A 22373-nucleotide genomic window follows, 5' to 3' on the forward strand; every position below is an offset into this window, starting at 1 on the left:
CATTATCCGAAAAAGTAAAGCATCTGCAAAGCTGTAGTAACATGTGCAACAGGTCCTGACCAGTTTAAGGCTTTGTCTACACATAGAGAAACTTACCAGCAAAACTACACAACTATACAGCATAACTCCCTACGTGGACACTCTTATTCTAGACTGAGTAAGAGCGTTCACACTATATAATTATAGCAGTATATGTGAACTGGTAAAGTTCTGGTGGTAACTTTCCTTGAGAGCCAAGTGTTAAGTGTAGTTTTGTAGAAAGCAAATATATTTCTGCTTTTATTTTACCATGAACTCACATTATATTAAGCATTAGTTTAGTTATAGTGTAAGGATTTATCATTGGAAGGGTTTAATGCTGGCTAACATGCTGCTCTTAAAAATGTAACATAGATTATGTAAAGTCTCAGAGGGGTAGCTGTGTTAGTCTATATCTGAAAAAACAATGAGAAGTCCTGTGGCACCTTATAGTTTAACTGATTAATTTGGGCATAAGCTTTCGTGAGTAAAAAACACTTCAAATGAAGCTTATGCCCAAATAAATGTTATTCTATAAGGCGCCACAGGACTCCTCATTGTATAATCTATGTATACACTGGTGGTGGCATATAGAATATATATGGCTACATGCTGTAGTTAAAAGCATATTGCAGCATGTAGCTATTCATATCAGTGACATGTTCTGCAGAGGCGAGATAGCAGAGAGAGGCTTCAGCAGCTTCCTGCTGCCAGGGCCTGTAAGTGCAGCGAGATGTAACTGATGGAGGGGAAGAAACGGAGGAGTAGAGGCTGTGCTTTTTCCCCACTCCTTTCCCCCACAGTAGCCTTTCCCCATTGCCAGTCTTTTTCTGAGACAAGGAAAGACTCTGAGCTTTTCCCAGCTGCCTCTGCTGTCAGAGCTTTTCCTTGTGCAGAAAAGGATTCCAGCAGCAGACAGCTGGCACAGTCTTTACCCACAGTATCTCCACTGGCAGAGTTCTTCCTGGCTGGGCAAGTCTTTTCCTGAAGAGCTGAAAAGCTCCAGCAGGAAGGAGACAATGGGAAACTAGACCTCCAAAAATAAGCGTAGATAGGCAGACACTGCTCAGGCCAAAAGAGGGGGAAGAGTATATACTCAGATACAGACACACATTCTTCAGATGTCTTTGTCTAAGCCATGCCTCATCAGCCACCTTGCTATTTATATTCATGCTAGGGGAACGTGATGGATTCTGCCACACTGAATGAAAGTAGCAGTGGTGGGGTCCTCCATGTGGTTTAGACTGGTTGCAAGGAAGCAACCATGTAGAGGAGTTTGTGAAACAGCCAATCAGGGGCCACGAGGACCATAAAAAAGGAGCTGCAGAACAGCAAAGCAGTTAGTTGTTGCTTGGCAATGGAGAAAAAAGGTTTGCATGTATGGGTGGAAGAGCAATAGGACTACAGACAGCTAAGTCTACTGGCAGGGACTGGGAGAGTGAGAGGCTGCTAGGACTGAGCCAAAAACAGGTACCATGGGGGAGCAAGAGATGTTCCTAGCTGGCTGCTAGGACTAAGCCAAAGAGTTTGCTAACAAGGCCTGAGGGAGCAATAAAGTTGCTCCTGGTTGGCTGCTGGGACAGAGAAGTGACTAAGTCCAGGAAGGGCCACAAGAAGATAATGTCTTCAAGGAGAAATCCCTGGGATATAGTCCCAGGCCCAGGGCTAGATTGTTGTAAAGAACTCAGACACACCAAACAAAAGGGAAGTGCTTGTGAGAGGTGGGTGTGCTGACCTTGATACTAGGAACTATGCAGATATGTACGATATGTACTCTGTCAAAAGAAACATGCAGAGTACATGTACCCAGAGAGGAATTAGACAGATAAACCCTAAGCAGCAAAGCAGGGAGTGAGGTAGCAGCATAACTCAGTTTACTTATGATTGGTTTCAGATGGAACAGCGACAGTATGAGGGCATCTTTCATAATCCTCACCCTTTATTTTTCATTGACTGGTACAGAGTAGTAATGACTAAACTAAGAAATACTGAGTGATGCTTTCAGATGCAAGTTTAAACAAAACTTTCTCTTTGTTGATGGTGGAAGATAAAGTGCAATACCTTGGTCTGAAGTACATAGTTTTCTTGACTCAACTGAAAAAGCTCTTTATCATGTTGCATTTTCATTTCAATCATCTTATTCTCCATTTCCTTCTCTTTCTGTGAAAATGTGTCTTTTAGCTGCTGAACTGAATCATGTGCTACTTTCAACTTTTCTTCTGCTTCCATGACTTGTTTAAGCAAATAAAGCTCTCTCTCACTATTTCTGACAGGGGAAAGTGAGGAATCCTGGTGAAAAGAATAACCAGGAAACACCACATTTAGATAATTGATCATTCACTTTCATTTAATTTCAAATAGATGAATTCAAGATTTAAGCTGAATTATAGTTCACGGTAACATGTAGTATTTCACTGAGCACCCTGAAGATATAAAAGAGCTAAACATGAGTGTTAATACAGTTAAACAAGGTCAAATGTCCCATTCCTGCAGCTATGAGGGTGGAGGAGAAAACTACTGGGAAGGATCTTTTTACTTGTGTCCTAATATGCAATAAAAGTGATAAAATTACTGTGTTTAGGTTTTTGGTTCTCTAAGAATGTCATGTTAAAATACAATTTAAAATATTTATTACTATGGTTCTGGCAAAAAATGGAACCAATTTCAAAGCACTTTTACTTTTATGTGTGCCAAATCCTATCATCTTAATTTATAGATAAAAATAACTAACTACTTTTGCCCTCCTTAGCACTGTAGACCTAATCCTGCTAAGAGTGAATCAATTGGATTCTAGTCTAACTCATTCTTCAGAATTGCTAAATCCCATCATTTCAAAGTGAACAATGTTATTAAGGTGCTTTTGCATTATAGTAGCAGTAGATTTTCTTGTGAGGTATGCATACATACAGTGCCCAAAAACTTCAACAGGAGATGAATATGAACAAATGATGGGATAATGAGGGTTTTTTTTAAATATATTTCAGTAGAATGAGATATAGAACGAGTAACTAACTCTTTTTTTTATAACTGTTGCTCTTCAAGGGCAAATAAGTTATTTCAAAATAACTCCCAAAATAACAATTTAGAAAGAAGTGTTTATTCCTTATGACAAGCTGGAGTTATTATTTTGAAATAACCAACCTGTTATTTTGAAATGACACCCTAGTGTAGACCAAGACCAAGTGATTGCACATGCCCATTCCATGTGAGCCAAGTGTAGTGAAGCCAGGGATTTTTTTCTCCTACTGGTATCCACTGAGGTAGTGCCTGTGCATGCATATGCTCCTGATCTTTTCTATATCAGTTGAGTCCTAAGCAGTTTGAAATAGAGCGATGACCCATTGTCTATCTGAAAAGGAACTGTAGAACTGCCTTTCCAAAGCTGGTATCAAGCTTTCCCTAGAAGCTGCAGCAATACTGTAATAGCTGGTAAAAGAACATCCATGTGTCAGAAATAGGGGTATTTTCCCAAAATGATATTGATGTCACTTGAACTCTTGAAGAATATGCAGTAATCTTTGAAGGAGTAAGGGTCTCAGCTGTCTTCTGAACACACTGATATGCATGATATGATCTAATTTGAAATTCTTTGAGAGAAACTGCCAGTTCCTTAATTCTGTCTGCAAAGGAGACTGCTGAGGGGATGCACAATACTGTCTAAGCAGCAAGCAAGAGCTCTATGCATGCCTAAAATGTGGAGCCTCCAATCATCTTCTAACTGTGTGGCTTAGTGAAGAAAACTGGTAAGTTAATTGTTTGAGTTGAAAGTCCACTACCATCTTTAAAATTTTGTGTTGTGGCCCAATAGAGATTTTATTTATTTATTTATTTTAAAGTACAAGAGACCCTACTGCGAGGGCCTGCAATCCCCATTCTCCTGGGTGACATGGTAGCCATAAGGAAAGTCATTCTGACAAAGTGATGAAAGCAAGAGCATGCAATCAGTGACTCACAAGAGTGGGTCATTAGAGCTAATGCTGAGTTCAAGTCCCAGAACACAAGCAGTACGAAGGAATTGAAGGGGCCTCCAAGTGTCTCCACACTATATAACTCTTGGCTGGGAATACAAATAGATGCAAGGTACACAAGCAGCCCCAAGGGGTATTGCTAGTGAAACACCTTCCTCTCTCTCCAGTGCACTGGCTTGTGCCCACACTTGATGAGGAATGGATATGTGCAATCACGTGAACTGGCAGTTACTTCCAACCAGGAGGAAACAACTTAAATTTCAGAACCCAGGCAAAACTGCAGCACTGGAAGTTTTTTTTTTTTTTTTATTTTACTTGTAAACTAAACAAAGTTAATATGAAATCACCCAGCAGCAACCATAAACCCCGCAATGCCCTTTTAGTCATTTAACAGAAAATAAATGCACTTTAAATAATTTTTGCTAATATTTTAAAAATATTTTTTGTTGTAGCTCTAAGTCTAGCTTCTCATACTCATTGGAGTATGAGATATATACTCATTGGATATATAGAATTTTCACAATAGAATTGACATAAAACTACCAAACAGGCTGATCTCAGAGCCAAAAGTGGCAATATGACTTGTGATATCTTTTAGAAGAATATCAACATCTGATTAAAGCAACCTTTCCTGCAATTTCTTAGCATTTATTGATCCTGTTATAAAAGGTGTTACAAAAATCTTAAACAAAACTAGTATGCAAATTCTTATAGTTCTAGTTTTCAGCAGTAATAACTTTTAAATATTACACTTACAGTTTGAGACTGCACACAAGAATCACTTTCTGTAATCTGATGTCCAAGGGCATTAATAACTGACTGGCCAGACATAATCATAGTGTTGACCTTTTTAGAAGCTGGTTCATTTATTGTCGATCGTATTATCCTAGTAGCAAATAATGTTTCTTCAGTTTGAGAGGAGAAAACAGAAGAAGGTTTAGTGAGTGATAGACTATGAAGTCATTATGCTTCCAAGATTATAAAGCTAATTAAAATGCTTAGTTGGGAACAATTTAATTTATATTTAAAGAAAAACATGAAGTATAATTATAATTATCAGAAAGCTCTGCAAACCAAAGACCAGGATAATTATCCATTAATTGGACAGCAAACAAAATAGGTCAGTTCGTGTTGTCAACTTTCTTTGAAAAGAACCAAGCCACCCACACATGTGAAAACCCTATATAATACCAGTCTCAGCAGAAATAACATCAATCTTAGAAACAGACCCTGTAGCAAAACCAAAACCCCATTTTATTCAGAAGCTCCCTAAACTGTCTGCTTCTCAAAATAAGAGAGCATAAACCTATTGATGCATAAACTGCTTACATTTATTTTTATTACTTTATTTTCAGACTGACTAGATCCATAAGTCAGTGATAACAAAATGAGTCAATCTGTTCACTGCTGTAAATATCCTACAATCTGACTGCAATATGAAAATATGATATCTAAGCCACCCTTCAGGAACATGCAGTAATCCTGGAAATCTCACACTGATTTATTCTTTCAGGGAAAATTCACACTACTATTAGACTCATCTTTAAGATGCGGAAAAAGTACATCACATAAAATCTAACACCATTTTTATGTACCATATCAAAACTAAAATCTCCCTGGATTAAACAAAAATAAACTCTGAACTCTTCATCAACAGTTTTACCTTTTTGTCTTGCTTTATTTGGAGATGATCTGGCTTTCAAACTTGGCTTTTTAAGAACTTCTTTTGATGTTCTCTTTTCACTAGGCGTGGAAAGTTGTTTTAAGGGTGAAGTAGGTTTATCATATCCAGAATTTCTAACCACTATATGAGTTCCAATCAGAGATTTCTTCTTATGTAAAAGAGCTGTACTTCTAGTGTTTTTTTGCGTAATTTGCTTATTATTCACTGAATCCACACTTTTGTTCTTCCAGGAGTTGGACTGGTGTGCCTGTATAGAATAAGTGTAGTTTGTGACAATCACAAGAGACTAGTAAAATCTGAAGTAACTTCAGTTTTATCCCTGTTTATTTAAATACAGTTCTAGTTATAGAATATTGTGCCAGTAACAAGAGTTATACCTACTTAAACAAGAATACAGTTCCTGATAGTACTGAAAATGAATATTCCTAATCCAAACAAATGACTAATATGTAATTCTACAAAAATGGTAAAAAGAAGATAGTACAACCAGAATGGAAAACTGCTTATTAGCAGGTTTCTAGCAAATAGGAATGTAAAATAATCTTCAATATGTTATTTAAAATTATTTTAAGCAGATAAAAAATAGCTAAATATTGCTTACTTGATTAATTTTGCTGTCCTGATGCAACAGAGCAGAATCTTTTACTATTTTTTGTCTCAAAAGGTAAAGATGCTCTTTATCAATATGGTCTTCTTTATCAGTCCTTTTTTGATAACTATCTTCACTACCTTCTTTTGCAGGTGTTTGGAGAAAAACATTCTCTTCTTTACTATATTTTTCAAATATATTTTTCAAAATATCTAAACTTTGCTTCTCCAGCACTGTATCATTTTTGGGTTCTTTAAATGGCAAATGGATGGCAAATTCAGCTGCTCTGCTGTCTGTTAGTTTCACTGGGCTAATAAAGAAAAATAAAAGTGCATTTAACAAGACTTGCATATTGTTTACAATTATTTTTCAAAAAATTACACCCATGCAATGCTATTTCCATTGCCAAGTCAACAGACTGCTTATTTTTGAAAGAGCTAATTGCAATATTTCTGAACTGTATTTACTAATTGAGCATGTCTCCTGGAAATAAATCTTATTTTCAAAAGTTGCTGGACCAACTCAAAATACATAATCACTTTATAGATCAGCAGAAACAACATGTAATAGCTCTTAATTACTAGCACGATGAAATCTAGATTTCCAGCTCAAAAATAACCCTTGTTGTTCAGAAAGATGTTTTTCACAAATAATTCATGGGCATTAACATGTTCATGTATGCATTTTCTAAAACCAATACCTTACAGGTTCCAAGTCAAAACCTCTGGCATGAGATGAATCTGGTTTAATGTGTTTCATCAATTCTTCTACAGTGGGCAAATCTAATGAGTGGAATAAATTATTTTTAAGCATAATATTTAATATACAGGAATAAAACAGTTGTTTTAAAAATTATTACAATTCTGAGTGGGTAACAGATTTAGAAAAACATTTATATCAAATGCTATAACTGCATATTTGGCACGAATATCACACATTTTTTAAACATGCCACTTACTAATTTAACTTCGCACCTGATAGCTTCCAAGATATCTAACGTTTATAAGTGAATTATTTTATTTTAGAAAAAAACCCTGGTCTCAACTATAAAAATAACTTAGAACACAAAAGTGTCTGAATTATTAATTGTAAGTGGGATTTTTTGGTGTCGTTTTCACAAGCATCCTCATTTTCCAGAAACTACATACAATCTTTCAGGGTTTATTCAGATATTTTAAGTTAGGCACAGGTATTCCAAATGGGTATAATTTTGCTTGATAATTGCATAAAATATGTATTGGTATTCTGTGCTTAAATTGCTGTTTTTAGTGCTGTATTGAACATAATAATAAGGGATAATACAAAACAAGTGATAAATGAAAGTTGTTAACTTGAACTCCATTAAAAACAAAAAAGAGATGCTGAGCTAAATGTTGACAAACAGTAATATGTAATACTCTAAAATCTCCAGTGCATCCAAGGCAGTGAAAAAAAATTACTGACAAAACAGATATAAAAAAAGACGTACTAAGTCATCTCAGAAAATGAGGATTAAATGGACACAAATCAGATATCAGAAAAGGTAACACACATAAGCTGAAGTGAAACACTTTAACTTCCCTGGATATGCAGTAATAGACCTGAAAGAAGCCTTCCTTCTACAAAACAATTTCAAAACCGGACTACAAAGGGAGACAGCTGAACTGGAATTCATTTGCAAATTCAATATAATCAACTTAGGACTGAATAAGGATCTTAAATGGTTAACGCACTACAAAGTAAGGATGTAAGTGACTACTCACTAACTATATCGGTGAGGGGGGAGAGCACAGGAGGCAGAGCCTCAAGGTCCTAGGGGCGGTATGAACTGGGACTGTTCAATCCCTGCTTGCACCGCCCCTGGGAGCTACCCGCTACAGTGTCACGGGGGCAGCATAAGGCTTGTATACTTTATTATTGAATGTGATATATTACAGTTTTGTTTTTTTAATTTTTAAAATGTGATTGTTTTATGCAGTATTGGAACCAATAGAAAATACATAAATAAGAACTGTCTGATTTAAGTTTTAGCTCTGTTTGAAATCACTCCTTTAAGTACTTTGAACATACTTCTCATGTGCTACCTGAACATAATCCAAAACAAAAAGATTTAACATAATCTGAACAAGGAAGAAATCATACAAAGCTAACCTACTCAAAATTAGTGGAGCATGAGCAATACAGTCCACATTACTTGAAACCACAGCGCTTTTAACCTAGAAGAAATGGTAAACAGCTGCACTCAGACTAGCTCTGTCCATAGTCTGAATGTATTATTTCCATAATATAGTATTGTCAACTGAGCAGAACCAATAGCTGGGATTTCACAACTCTGCTTCCATGTGCAGTATCTACCTGATTCAGTAGTTGAGATGTTTTTTGCATAGTCTTCATTGTTTAGGGAAGCATCTTGGACTGGGCACTCTGCATTTTCCATTACACTGAAATTAATTCTTTGCTCATCTGTGTCTCCTAGAGACCGATCAATATGACAATAGGCCTCATGTAATGCTTCAATATCGCTGTTAGTTTGTCCATAGGAAATACCTGCTGGAAATTAACAATCACAAGATGCAGGGAACTGAAATTCATTAGAGAAACAATTAGTAAATGCAATACATTGGAAGCAAAAGCTTCAATTGCTAGCATGTTTTATTAATAGATCAATGTAACATAATCATGACAAAGTCATGAAAAACAAAGAAATCCAATACATTTACTTTTCCCCTCTTGACTCACAATTTCAAAACTTATAGAAAGCAATGACTGCTGAAAACAGCAAACTCCATTTTCGCTAGGAATGTTTAATAAACAATACTTGCTCTTCTCTACAGTCTTTCCTCTGCAATTATAGGTATTTCTATTTTTATATATACAGTACACATCTTCATTATTAAAGCTAAAACAAATGAGAAGTGTATTTTGTTAGATTAAATACAGTATACCTATGATAAAAAAGTATACAGGCAGTCCCCGGGTTACGTACAAGATAGGGACTGTAGGTTTGTTCTTAAGTTGAATCTGTATGTAAGTCAGAACTGGCATCCAGATTCAGCCGCTGCTGAAACTGATCAGTTTCAACAGCGGCTGAATCTGGACGCCAGTTCTGACTTACATACAGATTCAACTTAAGAACCCCAGGCATCCCCAAGTCAGCTGCTGCTGAAACTGATCAGCGGCTGATTCCAGGAAGCCCGGGACAGGGGCTTCCTGTAGTCAGCCACTGGTCAGTTTCAGCAGCGGCTGACTTGGGGACACCTGGGGCAGAGCAGCTGGGGTGCTGCTGGGTTGGTCCAGTAGCGCCGCCAGCAGTGCGCTGACCAGCAGTGGCTGAATCAGGACGCCTGGGGCAGAACAGCTGGGGTGCTGCCCGGTTGGTCCAGTAGCGCCCAGAGCGGCGCTACGGGACCAACTGGCAGCGCCCCAGCTGCTGTACCACAGGTGTCCGGAGCAAAGCCACGGAGCACGGGGGCAGCCGGACAGCCCAGACGCGCCGTGGCTGTCCTGCTGCCCTCGGGCTCCGTGGCTTTGCTCTGCTTTGCTCTGCTTTGCTCTGCTTTGCTCTCCGTCCCCCTGGTCTGCAGACCAGGGGGACGGGGAGCAAAGCGGCGGAACACACGGGCAGCGGACAGCCCAGATGCATCTGGGCTGTCCGCTGCCCGCGTGCTCCGCGGCTTTGCTCTGCTTTGCCCCCCCCCCCGTCCCCCTGGTCTGCAGACCGGGGGGGAGGGGGGGCAAAGCAGAGCCAAGCCTTGGAGCGCGTGGGCAGCGGACAACCCTGTCCGCTGCCCACGTGTTCCGCCGCTTTGCTTCCTCTCCCTGGTCTGCTGGAGACCAGGGAGAGGAACGGCCCCGTTCGTAACTGCGGATCCGACATAAGTCGGATCCGCGTAACTCGGGGACTGCCTGTATTGTAAGTGTTTATTGAGTTATGTATTTTCTCACTGCTTTGACATCTCTCTCCCCATGACAGTTTTGAGTACAACTAAAATTTTAGCCACTGTGAATGTCTATTTCTTACTTCTAATCACAATTCAATTGAAAGAGCATTGGGGTCTATGTGGAAGCAGCTTCCAGTGATCAAGAAAGAATAAAAGAAAATATTTAACACAAATATCAGATGTCTAGTAAAAGGACATTCTAGAAAAATGTTTTCCGTCGTCAAGATTTTGGTCATTACCAACCAGGACTTGATTTGTATTGGCAACACAGTAAGGAATTTTCTTATTTCCCCTATTTAATCCTCTGGAGTCATCAAGACTCCAGCTAAAACACAGTCCAAAATTAAAACAAGCAAGCAAACAAAGACAAAGTAGCCTTACCAGTTCCATTCATTTCATCCTTAGTGACTTCAGGTGTCTGATGTTCAGTCACTGCTGAATCTTGCTGTTCAGTCACCTTCTGGATTTCCATAATGGAGTCTTGTGAATCAAGCAATACTACTAATAGGATACAAAAAGGGACTTTAGAGATCACTGTCACTGATGTAATATTATACCTTGTCCCTCCTGGCTCAGTAGATGCAGAATAACATTTTTATGAGAGAGGGATAGATTGGCACCCTTGTGATTCATTGCGATTCATATGTGGCACTTCCTAACTGCACGTGCACCAGGAGCACAGCAGGCCTTGAAATGTGACTCATGGCATGTCTATACTGCAAAATTAGGTCAAATTTTGTACGGTTGACTTTTTAGCATCTGATTTTACAACGTATGAAGGTGCATGTCCTCACTGGGTGCATGAGGTTGACACCATGCATCCCCAAGAGCGTGATTATCTTTGACTTTAACACTGATGCAACTGTGGGTTTAACCCTAGAGCAACAAGAATGATTAAAGATCTAGAGAACATGACCTATGAAGGAAGGCTGAAAGAATTGGGTTTGTTTACTTTAGAAAAGAGAAGACTGGGGGGGGGGGTCATGATAGCAGTTGTCAGGTATCTAAAAGGGTGTCATAAGGAGGAGGGAGAAAACTTGTTCATCTTGGCCTCTGAGGATAGAACAAGAAGCAATGGGCTTAAACTGCAGCAAGGGAGGTTTAGGTTGAACATTAGGAAAAAGTTCCTAACTGTAAGGGTGGTCAAACACTGGAATAAATTGCCCAGCGAGGTTGTAGAATCCCCATCTCTGGAGATATTTAAGAGTAGGTTAGATAAATGTCTATCAGGGATGGTCTAGACAGTATTTGGTCCTGCCATGAGGGCAGAGAACTGGACTCGATGACCTCCCGAAGTCCCTTCCAGTCCTAGTATTCTACGATTCTGTGATTCATTCTGGGTTAGGCTTCCAGTGACTGATGGGATAAAAACATTGCAGGGGGTGGTTCTGGGTATATTTCATCAGCCTCACATAATGCACTCATCTTCTCCCTATCTTCCCTACCCGCCTTGAAAGCAATGGCAAACAATTTTTCGCACTCCTTTCTTCCTGGTTATATGTGCAGATGCCATAGCATGGAAAGCATGTACCTCACTCGGCTAAAAACTGTTGTGACAAGCATTGCACACATTTGCACATTTTCCTGTGGTTTGTCCAGAGCCTAGTCAGGAGCCACTGGAGTGAGGAAGAATGTGAGGAGGCCAAGAAAACAGACATGAAGGCACCAACTGAGTGGAGCTACTGGCATATGCTGACAACAGTTGATCCTGTTGATAGTGGAAGCACAGACTGGTGGGACTGCATAATTATGCATAGGCTGAAAAATTTTCACGGAACTTTGTGAATTGCTTTCCCCCTCGTTATTGCCCAAGGCTGCCTGCAGAGTCGCTTGGGAGGTATCCACAGACAGCTTTAGGACACTGGTTGGATTCCTCCTACAAACCCATGCAGCTGCTCTTAGAAGTGGCATGTTTGTGGCTCTGAACCAGACTGCCTATTTGTCTCCTCTGTCTTTTGGTATGCTTGACTGAGCTCCTTTGTTTTCAATTGGCACTGCTGGGTATCCCTGCTGTATCCTTTTTCCACCATGCCTTGTGCGATTTTGGCATAGATACCAGCGTTTCTTCTCCTCCTTCAATGTTCTGCCTGCAGATTCCTCTCCCCACACAGCAATCAGATTCAGTATCTCCTGCATACTCCATGTTGGAGCTCGTTTGCAACTCTGGGCAGTCATGGTTAAGTGTGCTGCTGGGCTTGCCATGCTTGCCAGAGGAAATGGAATTAAAATTTCCCAGGGCTTTTCCTGTGTACCTGGGAGAGCAGCAGAGATGGAAGTACTAGCCAGAGCGGTTACATTGACACACTGTAGGACACCTCTTGGTGTCCAAGAATATTGACTTTCACAATGCTGAGTCTGCTCTAACCCAAAGTTGACCATGCAAGGTCAAAATTAGCATTACTCCTCTCATCAAGGAGTAGAGAAATAGACTTTAACCATTCTTAAAGTCGATGGAATGGGCTTGGTAGTGCAGGCTCATTGTTTGTAAAATTAACTTAATGCAGCTAACTTCAACCTAACCTCTGCTAACCCTCTTAATCCATGGGAGAAACAAGTACTCCAGTTCTTTTCACAGTCCAGCTTCCCTGCCCACTCTGTTACAAACCAACTCAGTTGGCCTGGCTGGCACACTAAAAGAGAGGAGCTAAGGCTCAATCTGTCCCCCATGACTGGCTATCCACCTGCATGAGAGAGGAAATGGTGACTTAGCAATTGCCATTATACCATTATAGTACATTGCACAGATAGGCTCATGAGTAAGCCCTTTAGTTAAACAAACGGATAAGCCCTCACTTGGTTTTATTGCTAAATAGGCCATTACCATTTATCCCCTCAAATTAAGCATTAGCATACTTGAACATAAAATAAATTGTTAGGTATAATTAACATTTTGTTAGTCTACCAGCAGGTATTTTATTAGTGGTCTAGGCTTTCCTGGAGCCTTAGCTGTAACTAAAAGAGTGAACCAAAGAATACAAGTGGCACGCAAGCTGTTTTTTATTGGCAAGCGAGGCAGGAGCTCAGCCCCACCCCTCTTCCTCCATGCAGCTGGGAGCCTGTGCCAATGTTCTCTTAAAGTGCGTGCCTGCACAGCGACACACAAAAAATTCTAATTTAAGCCTGCCCACCTCTGCAGCAGCACTCACTTTCCTCCTGCTCCTGGAAGGTAAGTGTCGTGGCTCCTCCCACTGCCATGAATGGGGACGGAGATGGCCCACGGCCGCATTAAGAGATGGCTGTTTGGGCGGCTTCTCTGGCAGCCAGGGCCTTGTTGGGGGCCAGCAGCTGCTGGGGCTGAGGTTGCATTGTGGGGGCGGCCGCCGTTGGCATTTTGGGCCGAGAACACGTGGCATGCAGGCGAATTGCTGCCAAAGAGTGTTGAAGCTGCAGGCAGGCAAGTGGGTTGTAGCGTGTGTATGTCGGGGGGAGGGGGAGTTGAAACTGCAGGTGGACAGGTTGTTGCCAGGGAAGGGGAGTTGAAGCCGTGGGTGGGCGGGTTGCTGCCACCAGGAGGTTGGAGCTGTGGGTGGGCAGGTTCGAGATGGGGACATCCTGAAGCTCATTGGGGGGTTGGCTGCTCTGGCGTGTCATGACATTTCCTTGATCCCCTTTCCTGCTTATGAACAGGGATGTAAAATCCAGTTTAATCAGTTAACCTGTTAAATGTTACGTTTAACTGGTTAGCCACTTAAAACAGCTGCAGGTGAGGGCTGCTCTGGCCAGGCAGGAGCAGTGAAGGGATGCTCCAGCTCAACCAGGCCCACAATGGGTGGGGAGGGGGCTGTTCCAGCTCAGCTGGGTCACTGGTGAACCAATAAGCATCGCCCAGTAAGGGTGATGCTTAAAGAGTTAACCTGACATCCCTGCTTGTGAAAACCACCTGGCTCCAGGCCTCTGCTCTCCCATTATCCCTCTTTAAAGAAGCAAAAGCTTAGAGACTGCTTTGCTCTCTACTCCCACTTCTCTCCTCTCCTCTTGGAAAAAACTACAGGAACACACGCTCAAATTGTAATCAAATACAATTTTTCTTATTAACAAAAACCTCCTCAAGTGTACAAGGAGCCACAAATGATACTCTGGCCACAGTTTGCACATACTGATGCAAAGGCTCTTAGTGAGCAGAGGCAGAGAAAGACCTGGGTGTATATTAATGCTCAGCATAAGGTTAGGAGGGAACACTTAATACTACAAATATGTCAAGGCTCATGAAAGAATATTTAGTATTAGGGAGTGTGTCAGTGGTGAAAAAGGGCTGTGCACCAAGATTCAGACTGGTGGGTGGAAGGAGAGAGAACATAAAGGAATGAATTCATCATTGTGTTTTGGAGGATCCTATAGGCTCAGCTATATTAATTTATAGCCGCAAAAGTTAACAAAATGATAACGGGAATTCCAATGTTGGGGCTAAAGAAGTTACGTCACAGCAAAGCTGAAAAATATTTACTATATGGAATCTCTACATTTCAACACTATGCGCATCCTTCTGAAACATGGCAATTGAGGCCCCAGTTCTACAAGCTCCATATACAACTGTACTACTTGCACAGAGCTCACTGCAGGATCTGGCCCTAAATTTGCAGGTGTGAAAATGTAGGTACTGAATTGTTGGTGCAATATTGGATTCTGTGTTGAGGCCTATTTAAAAATTAAGATATATGGATCATTCTTAACTACTTCAGTCCGTGATTAGGAAGCAGTAAATTTCCATACAGAAATAAAACATTTACTTGCCATATGTTTTACAAATATTTTCATGATACTGCAAGTTTAAATTTTTACCTTTAGAAAGCATGCCAGTCTTTTCATCCTAAAACAATTGGAAAAAAAAATAAAGGACAGTTACTTTGTGAATTTGAAAAAAACAAGTTTACATATAAAAAGAGATAAGTTTGCTTTACTCCATGTGCAATGCAATCTTTATATTAAGAGTTTAGTTGTGCTACTTCTTGGAACACTATGGATTTATGATAGAAATAGATGAACTGGAACCATACATCTTCACCATTATTTCACTCTGTTTCCCCCTCAGGAGGGGAGGTGAAACTAGATGCTGAGAACTACTGTAGTAATGTGCAATAACAACATTTTGCAACATAAGAACATCAGAAAATACCATGTAAGTGTCCTTATTACAACATTAATTTTGCATTTCTCAACTGTTTTTCCTTCCAGTTTGGAGTCTTAAAATGGTATGAATATGGAGGAAGGTGTGGTTTGTGGTTTTGACTTTATTAGGACTATTATTTCAACAGATCCTTGTTTTAAAACAAGCTAAAAAAATGTAAGAGCCCTCAATGGGAGATGAATGTGAGGTGTTCCGGAAAATAGAATGTAATGTAGAAAAGCTGTAATCACATATATGAAAGGCCCCACTAAATAAAGTTCACTTCTGTTATGTTGCATTGTATTTTTAAGACAACTTTGCTCAGAAAAATAATCACTTTATGTGTAGGTGTTTTGTTATTCAGTCTTAAGGCAACAGAACTATCTCATTTTCAGTAAATGTGGTACAGTACATGGGATACCACACAAAATATACCTTGCACAAGTACATGCACTGTAAGGGAAAAGGGGTGGAAAGAAAATATTTGACTACCTTTTTCATTCTAAAGTTCCATGGACCAGAAGCTTCCCTGAAGAGCTCAGTAGCTTCTCCACCCCCAAAAGGCCTCTTCAGGGAAAAAAAAAAAAAATAAAGAGAGAGAAAAGCTCCTTTTCATTCTGAAGCTCCATGCAGTGCTTTTAAATACTGCACTTACCATTTGTGATCATTGATTCAAAATGCAAAATAAGCAAGTAAATAGGTCAAGGGCTGATTTTGACCATCAAGATCAAACCACCATGAAGAGTACATTCTTCAAGGGAAAATACCATACAGAAAATCTCTATTCTTCACTGTATGTAATGCACATATATTTATACAAACTATAGTTATTTGTGTTTTTACATGCACATTTGTGTACTTGTAGAGCTCTATAAATTCAAAACATTTAAAAACAGGCCAATTAGTTTAAAATGATAGATTTTTAAGAAGCATTTAATAACCAGCAGTTTAATCTTCATCAGAATTGTGAAAATCTTTAAAGTAGATATGCATAGCAACAAATGTCTGACACCACAAAATTCAACATTTTAAATATTTAACTATTATACCTGTTCTTGCATTCTTAGATCAGCTTCTGATCTGACAGTTTGCTCAACGTGATTATCTTCATTTTTAGAAGGATAAATTGATTCCGTCTTATCTTCAAAATCTTCACTATAATTGCCTGAAGAATAATTAAGCAGGGAACAAAGATGAATTTTAAGAATGCTGGCAATGTGAGGAAAACACTTTGCTAACAATAAACACTGTGTTGCTCATAGAGCTTATTTGTAACAAAAATTAGCAAGTAGAATAAATCATGAGTAGTCCCTCCAAATTCAAATGAGTACATAATGTAATTGCACCAAACAGGACTGTTCAGTTTTCCCAGTGATATTTTTGTTTGACATCTGAAGACTGAAAATGTATACTTTAGGTTTTGATTATGTAATACAACTGTTACTATATAAAAGTTTCACTATAAGAAATTTTAAGACTATAATTATATTCTATATACATACACACACACAGACATAAGCACTGCAATAATTATATAGCAATTATTCAGCAGTTTTGTAAAATTCTCTCTACTCTTAGGTTACACTATTGGTTATAAAATAATGCCCTCTCCCCCAAATCCCCAACAACAAACACAAAAATGCAGACTTCACTAGCTAAACAAGAACATTTTACATGCACTACGTGTAGGACCCTAACAAATTCATGGTCCATTTTAGTTAATTTCATGACCACGAGGTTTTTTTTAAATAATAAATTTCATTATTTCAACTATTTAAATCTGAAATTTAATGGTGGTGTAACTGTAGCTTTGAAGGCAGAGCCATTGCCAGCAGCAGCAGCGAAATAAGGACATGCTATGGTATTGTTTATTTCTGTATGTTTATTTCTGTGCTGCCTTCACAGCTGGGCACCTGGTCAACAGCCACCGCTCTCTGGCCACCCAGCTCTGAAGGTAATGCAGAAGTAAGGGTGCCAATACTGCAACCCCCTTAAAATAAAACATCTGACACCCCCTACAGCTTCCTTTTAGCTAAGGACCCCCAATTTAAGAAACAATGGTCTCCCCTGTGAAATCTGGTTAGTACAGAGCAGTACCGTATTTTCTGGCGTATAAGACGACTTTTTATGCTAAAAAACATCCCCCAAAAATCGGGGGTCGTCTTATACGCCGGGGCTTTTCTCGCCCCGGAGGACACAGACTGCGGGACCTCATGGTCCCGCCACCCGTGTACTCCGGGGCGGGAAAAGCTGCTCCGCGTCTCCCTGGTCTGCAGACCAGGAAGACGCGGAGCAAAGCCGCGGAGGGACTCCGGCAGCGGGGCAGCCCAGGCGCACCTGGGATGCCCCGCTGCCAGCTTCCCCCGCGGCTTTGCGAAGCCGCAGGGGAAGCCGGCAGCGGGGCAGCCCAGACGCGCCGCGGCTGTCCCGCTGCCGGCGTCCTCAGAGGCTTTGCTCCCAGTGTCCCTGGTCTGCTGGAGACGGTCCCCAGCAGACCAGAGGCACCGGGAGCAAAGCCGAAGTGGCAGCGGGGTGCCGCGCTTCTGAGGCTTTGCTCTGGCAAAGCCTCAGAGGCGCGGGACCCCGCCACGGCTGCGGCTTTGCTCCCGGTGCCCCTGGTATGCTGGGGACCGTCTCCAGCAGACCAGGGACACCGGGAGCAAAGCCGGGGAGGCGGAGAGGCACTGGGGCGCTGCCAGTTGGCCTCTTAAGGGGGGGTAGTCTTATACGGCGAGTATAAGACAAAAACCTATCTTTTAACTAGAAAACTAGGGGGTCGTCTTATATGCCCAGTCGCCTTATACGCCGGAAATTACGGTAGTTCTCAAACTGTTCTGTGGCCCTGAGTAGGGAAAGACAGCTTGTTTACCTGAAGGCTCTGTTGTCACGAAGCCTTGCAGCTCCCATTGGCTGGAAATGGCAAACCAGAACCAATGGGAACAGTGAGGTTCCGTTGTGACAGCGCCCTTAGGTAAACAAATTGGCACAGGCACAGGTCCACTAACTTTTTTCACAAAGCAGGCTCGCAGATCAGTTTGACAATCATTGGTAAAGGGCAATGGCATACAAATCACTAGATTTCACAGTCTGTATCATGTTTTTCATGTCTGTATATTTGAGATAGTCCTAATTATATGCAAAGTTAAGAGTTTTACCACATTTCTCTCCATGTTTAGATTCATCTTCATTTTCCGCTTGTTCTATATTTTGTTCATTGCTGTAAAAAATATGAAAAAATATTATTGTCTCCCTTGACACTTATGAACACCATTTCAGTGGTTTTTATTTAATCTGTTCTTTTTAGAATCTTTCTGTCTATTAACTGTAGATGGAAAGCTTTTAAGAAGATCCCTCACCCCACCCCAAGCCTTTTCCTTCTTAATTGATTACTAAAATCGCCTCCTCTTTGGCCTCCTTCACACCCACACAGTCACCTCAAACAAGCATGCTATCAAGCATAACATCATTATTTTTGCTTCTTGTTCTGACAGCCCCACTATACACTCTGAATCCCTATCTTGGCTCTTCCTTTTATACACTAAAGTTCAGGTTCTTGTCTTTTCAGAACTCTTCCTCTCCCTCCTTATATCTTAATAAATCTGTTTTCCAGTCTCAAAGGTAAAGCCAACTATGCCAGCCTTAACTGCCCATTTGTCTACTTCTCCCACAGCTTTCACTCTACCTGTTGCACATGGAATGACTTCCTTGATCTTCCTTACGACTGCAAATCCCACCCAAAGCCTCACTTCTAATGTGATTTCTATAGGAAAATGTTAAAATAAAATGGCTAAATGGAAGGTTAGTATGGATTGCCAATATCTTTATTTACATCTTATAGTTAAGAAAAAAATAACTTCTAGCTATCAAGCTGTGCACAAGTCTATGTAACAATGTGGCCTATTATTATGACTTTCATCCTCCCTCCCCTCATACTCTCCTTGGCTGTGTCTACACTGGCATGAATTTCCGGAAATGCTTAAAACTGAATACTATTCCATTTTCAGTTTTTCCGAAAAAGGAGCGTCTACATTGGCAGGCTGCTTTTCCGGAAAAGCCCTTTTTCCGGAAAAGCGTCTGTGGCCAATGTAGACGCGCTTTTCCGGAAAAGAGCCCCAATCGCCATTTTCGCGATCGGGGCTTTTTTCCGGAAAAGACTACTGAGCTGTCTACACTGGCCCTTTTCCGGAACAGTGTTCCAGAATAAGGACTTATGCCCGAGCGGGAGTAGAATAGTTTTTCCGGAATAGCGGCTGATTTTGTACAGTAGAGCATCGTTGCTTTTCCGGAAATTCAAGGGCCAGTGTAGACAGCTCGCAGCTTATTCTGGAAAAGCGGCTGATTTTCCAGAATAAGTGGCCCAGTGTTTTTCCGGAATAAGTGGCCCTTATGTTTATCTCATTTATGTGCTGCCCTAGGCTTTTGGGGTACATGTGCGATTCTCAGCTTGAGGGAATATATCCATTCCAGCTCTTGTCAGACTCAGAAACTAAACATAGAGCATGATCACAGCAGCATGATTGGCAGGCGGGCAACATACCAATTAAATACACATCTGACACCAAAGCATGTACTTGGATAACTAGCCCCACTCATGGCGCTGACTCTATGGATGCTCCAGAGCTAGAGCAACCACAAGGAAAAATTAGCAGTTGCTCAGCACCCACTGGCAGCTAAGCTTCCCTCGTCCCCCCAGCACATCTTGCCTGATGGCGGTCCTGCTGCTCGGTTCCTCCCCCTCCTTCCCAATGCCTCCTGCCTGCCACAAATAACTGTTTGGCATCATTCAGAAGTGGGGCAGGAGTTTGGAGGTAGGGGTGGAATAGAGGTGGGGCAGGGGTGCAACAGAGGTGTGAAGAGGCAAGGTAGTGCGGGGGCGGGGTCTCGGAGGCGTCCCTAGCTAGAGGGGAAGTAGGTGAGTATGGCCCCATCCACCAGTCATGATACCATGACCACACTTTTAGCATGCTAACTTGATTGCAAATAGCATGTGTCTCCTAGAACTGGAAATCACACCCCCTGCTGGAAGGACAGACATAGTCTTCAATTATAAACATTTCCAAGTAGTGACCACACATTACTTTCTATATTCACATAGTAATTAGTATAATGAGGCTCTGATTGTGATTTGGGCTTCTGAGCACCATCACACACACAAACACTCTCACTCTCACTATATATGTAGTAATTTGTGTGTGTGTGTGTGTGTGTGTATACATATATAAAAAAAAGTAGTAATTTTAGCTTATGGTCTCCCCACACATTACCACACAAATGCTGCTGGCAATATAGAATCATTTGAATCCAGCTCTTTGTTTAATCTTGAATAATCAATGGTAGAGGAAGCTCTTCTCTCAAGTTTAGCAAAGAATCTATCTTTTTCTTCTTGTTCCTCCAAAGTATCCAATCCAGCTCCCAAAATACTTTGATTAGGTCCAGAAGTCACAACTGAATCTAAATTAAAAAAAATATCAAAATCTAATTACAATATTATAATCTTAGTACATGGACTAGCCACAAAAGTTTAATTATAATAAAAGACAGCCACCACATATCATGCTAATGGCATTAAAGAACTATTAAATAGTGTACAGGATCCCGCAACTGATTCCATGCAGATGAACCCCTATGCAGGATTAGTTTCAGGATCAGGGTCGAGAACACTGTTTTAATGTAACAGTTTCAGCAATTTTCAACATTATGCTTATTTTTAGAAAAATATCTTTTCATTCATAATAACTGGCCAATAATTTGCTAATAAATCAGATTCAATGATTCTTCTCTGTTATTTCTTACCATCAGGTTCCAAGCTGTCTCTACTCAAGGATATAGAAACACCATCACTTTTTTGGAGCTGCATTTTTCCTGAGTGAGCTTCCTCATCCACCTCCACGATAGGCTGAGAATGCTTTTGTGATTTGAGAAAGCTTCCATTTGTCCTTAGCGTTTCTGGAAAAGAATTTTGTACACAACAGAGATCAATAATAACAAAAGATAATTTGTACTGCAGAGTCAAATACTTTAGTTACCCTTTTAGAATGAGTCAGGTTTATATATTTTATCATAGCAGCAAAGATGTTCAACCTGTTTGTGTCCCTGAGCTCCTATTACATTCTCTAAAAGCCTTCTGCATGGCTTGTTAAGTTTAGCTACTTACCACTTTTTTATTTTAAATTTTCACAATCATGTTTTTAACACTAGATTCTGCTTAGGTGAACATTGTATGTTATGAAATAATAGAGCTTATTTTTAACTGCTTCACAAGAGCATTCATGGAAACCAAATATACCCAGAATTGTTATAAGAAGATTAATATTTAGTTGTAAATATAGCTGGCAGCCCAGGGAAAACATAGCTTGGTATTTATTTATTCACACATACACACACATAATTGTATAATTGTACTCCTGGCCTCAGCAGCAACTTAAGTGAGTTAAAAAAAAATAAATTTCACGTAATTAAAAAAAAACTATAAAAAATAATATTCAGGTTGCATATACATACTCAAAAGACGTCAGGAAAGAAGAAAGTTATAATGAACATTCACAATGTATGTATTACAATAGCCTTTAATTATATGATCACATTTACATTTTCAAGTAATACACTATGTCATAATTTCCGTCACACACAAAACCTTAGATACATGTCTGTATCTTAAAATATTTATTCATTGTGTTTTCATTAAAGTCATTGCCCAAGCAGTCAGTATGTCTGACAGATGTTTACAGGAATTCTCTTCTCTCTAAGCCACTTATTCTCATACATTTTCCATTCAGAGACAAAGTCAACTTTAACTAACAACTTAGACACAACAATAACAAGCTGTTTCTCAACAAAATACACTTTTAGGCATAGATTCTCAGCTGAGTATAGATATGCTAATTCCCTACTCAACATGACCACAAACACAGCTGTACAAGCTGGATATAGCTAGAACACAGCATGCTCTAGTCTAGTAGAATTGCCAACTTTCTAATTGCATAAAACTGATCACTCTACCCCACCCCCTACCCTAAATCCCTACCCCAACCTCTTCTCCAAGGCCCTGCCCCATGCTCACTCCATATCCCTCCTTCTATTGCTTGCACTC

The 22373-nt window shown here is 40.3% G+C and overlaps 1 protein-coding gene across 12 annotated transcripts in view; it reads right to left on the minus strand.

The window, feature by feature from the left end:
* CEP162 (centrosomal protein 162) overlaps positions 1 to 22373 on the minus strand; it is an 80285-nt gene that overhangs the window by 42455 nt on the left and 15457 nt on the right. For 6 of the 12 annotated variants that reach the window (XM_075923830.2, XM_075923829.2, XM_014578693.4 and 3 more), the window contains 13 exons: positions 21077 to 21229; positions 20548 to 20734; positions 18439 to 18500; positions 16333 to 16448; positions 15776 to 15850; positions 14959 to 14986; positions 10561 to 10680; positions 8594 to 8788; positions 6960 to 7041; positions 6272 to 6569; positions 5650 to 5917; positions 4743 to 4891; positions 2080 to 2307 (listed from right to left, as the gene is read on the minus strand). In XM_075923830.2, coding sequence (XP_075779945.2) covers positions 2080 to 2307; positions 4743 to 4891; positions 5650 to 5917; positions 6272 to 6569; positions 6960 to 7041; positions 8594 to 8788; positions 10561 to 10680; positions 14959 to 14986; positions 15776 to 15850; positions 16333 to 16448; positions 18439 to 18500; positions 20548 to 20734; positions 21077 to 21229 — 1961 coding nt within the window. The remainder of the gene's footprint in view (positions 1 to 2079; positions 2308 to 4742; positions 4892 to 5649; positions 5918 to 6271; positions 6570 to 6959; positions 7042 to 8593; positions 8789 to 10560; positions 10681 to 14958; positions 14987 to 15775; positions 15851 to 16332; positions 16449 to 18438; positions 18501 to 20547; positions 20735 to 21076; positions 21230 to 22373) is intronic. The other 6 variants (XM_089777177.1, XM_089777176.1, XM_089777175.1 and 3 more) reach the window with 6 other exon arrangements.

This window comes from Pelodiscus sinensis, chromosome 3, assembly GCF_052426305.1.
Source record: "Pelodiscus sinensis isolate ZL-2025 chromosome 3, ASM5242630v1, whole genome shotgun sequence".
NCBI lineage: Eukaryota > Metazoa > Chordata > Testudines > Trionychidae > Pelodiscus > Pelodiscus sinensis.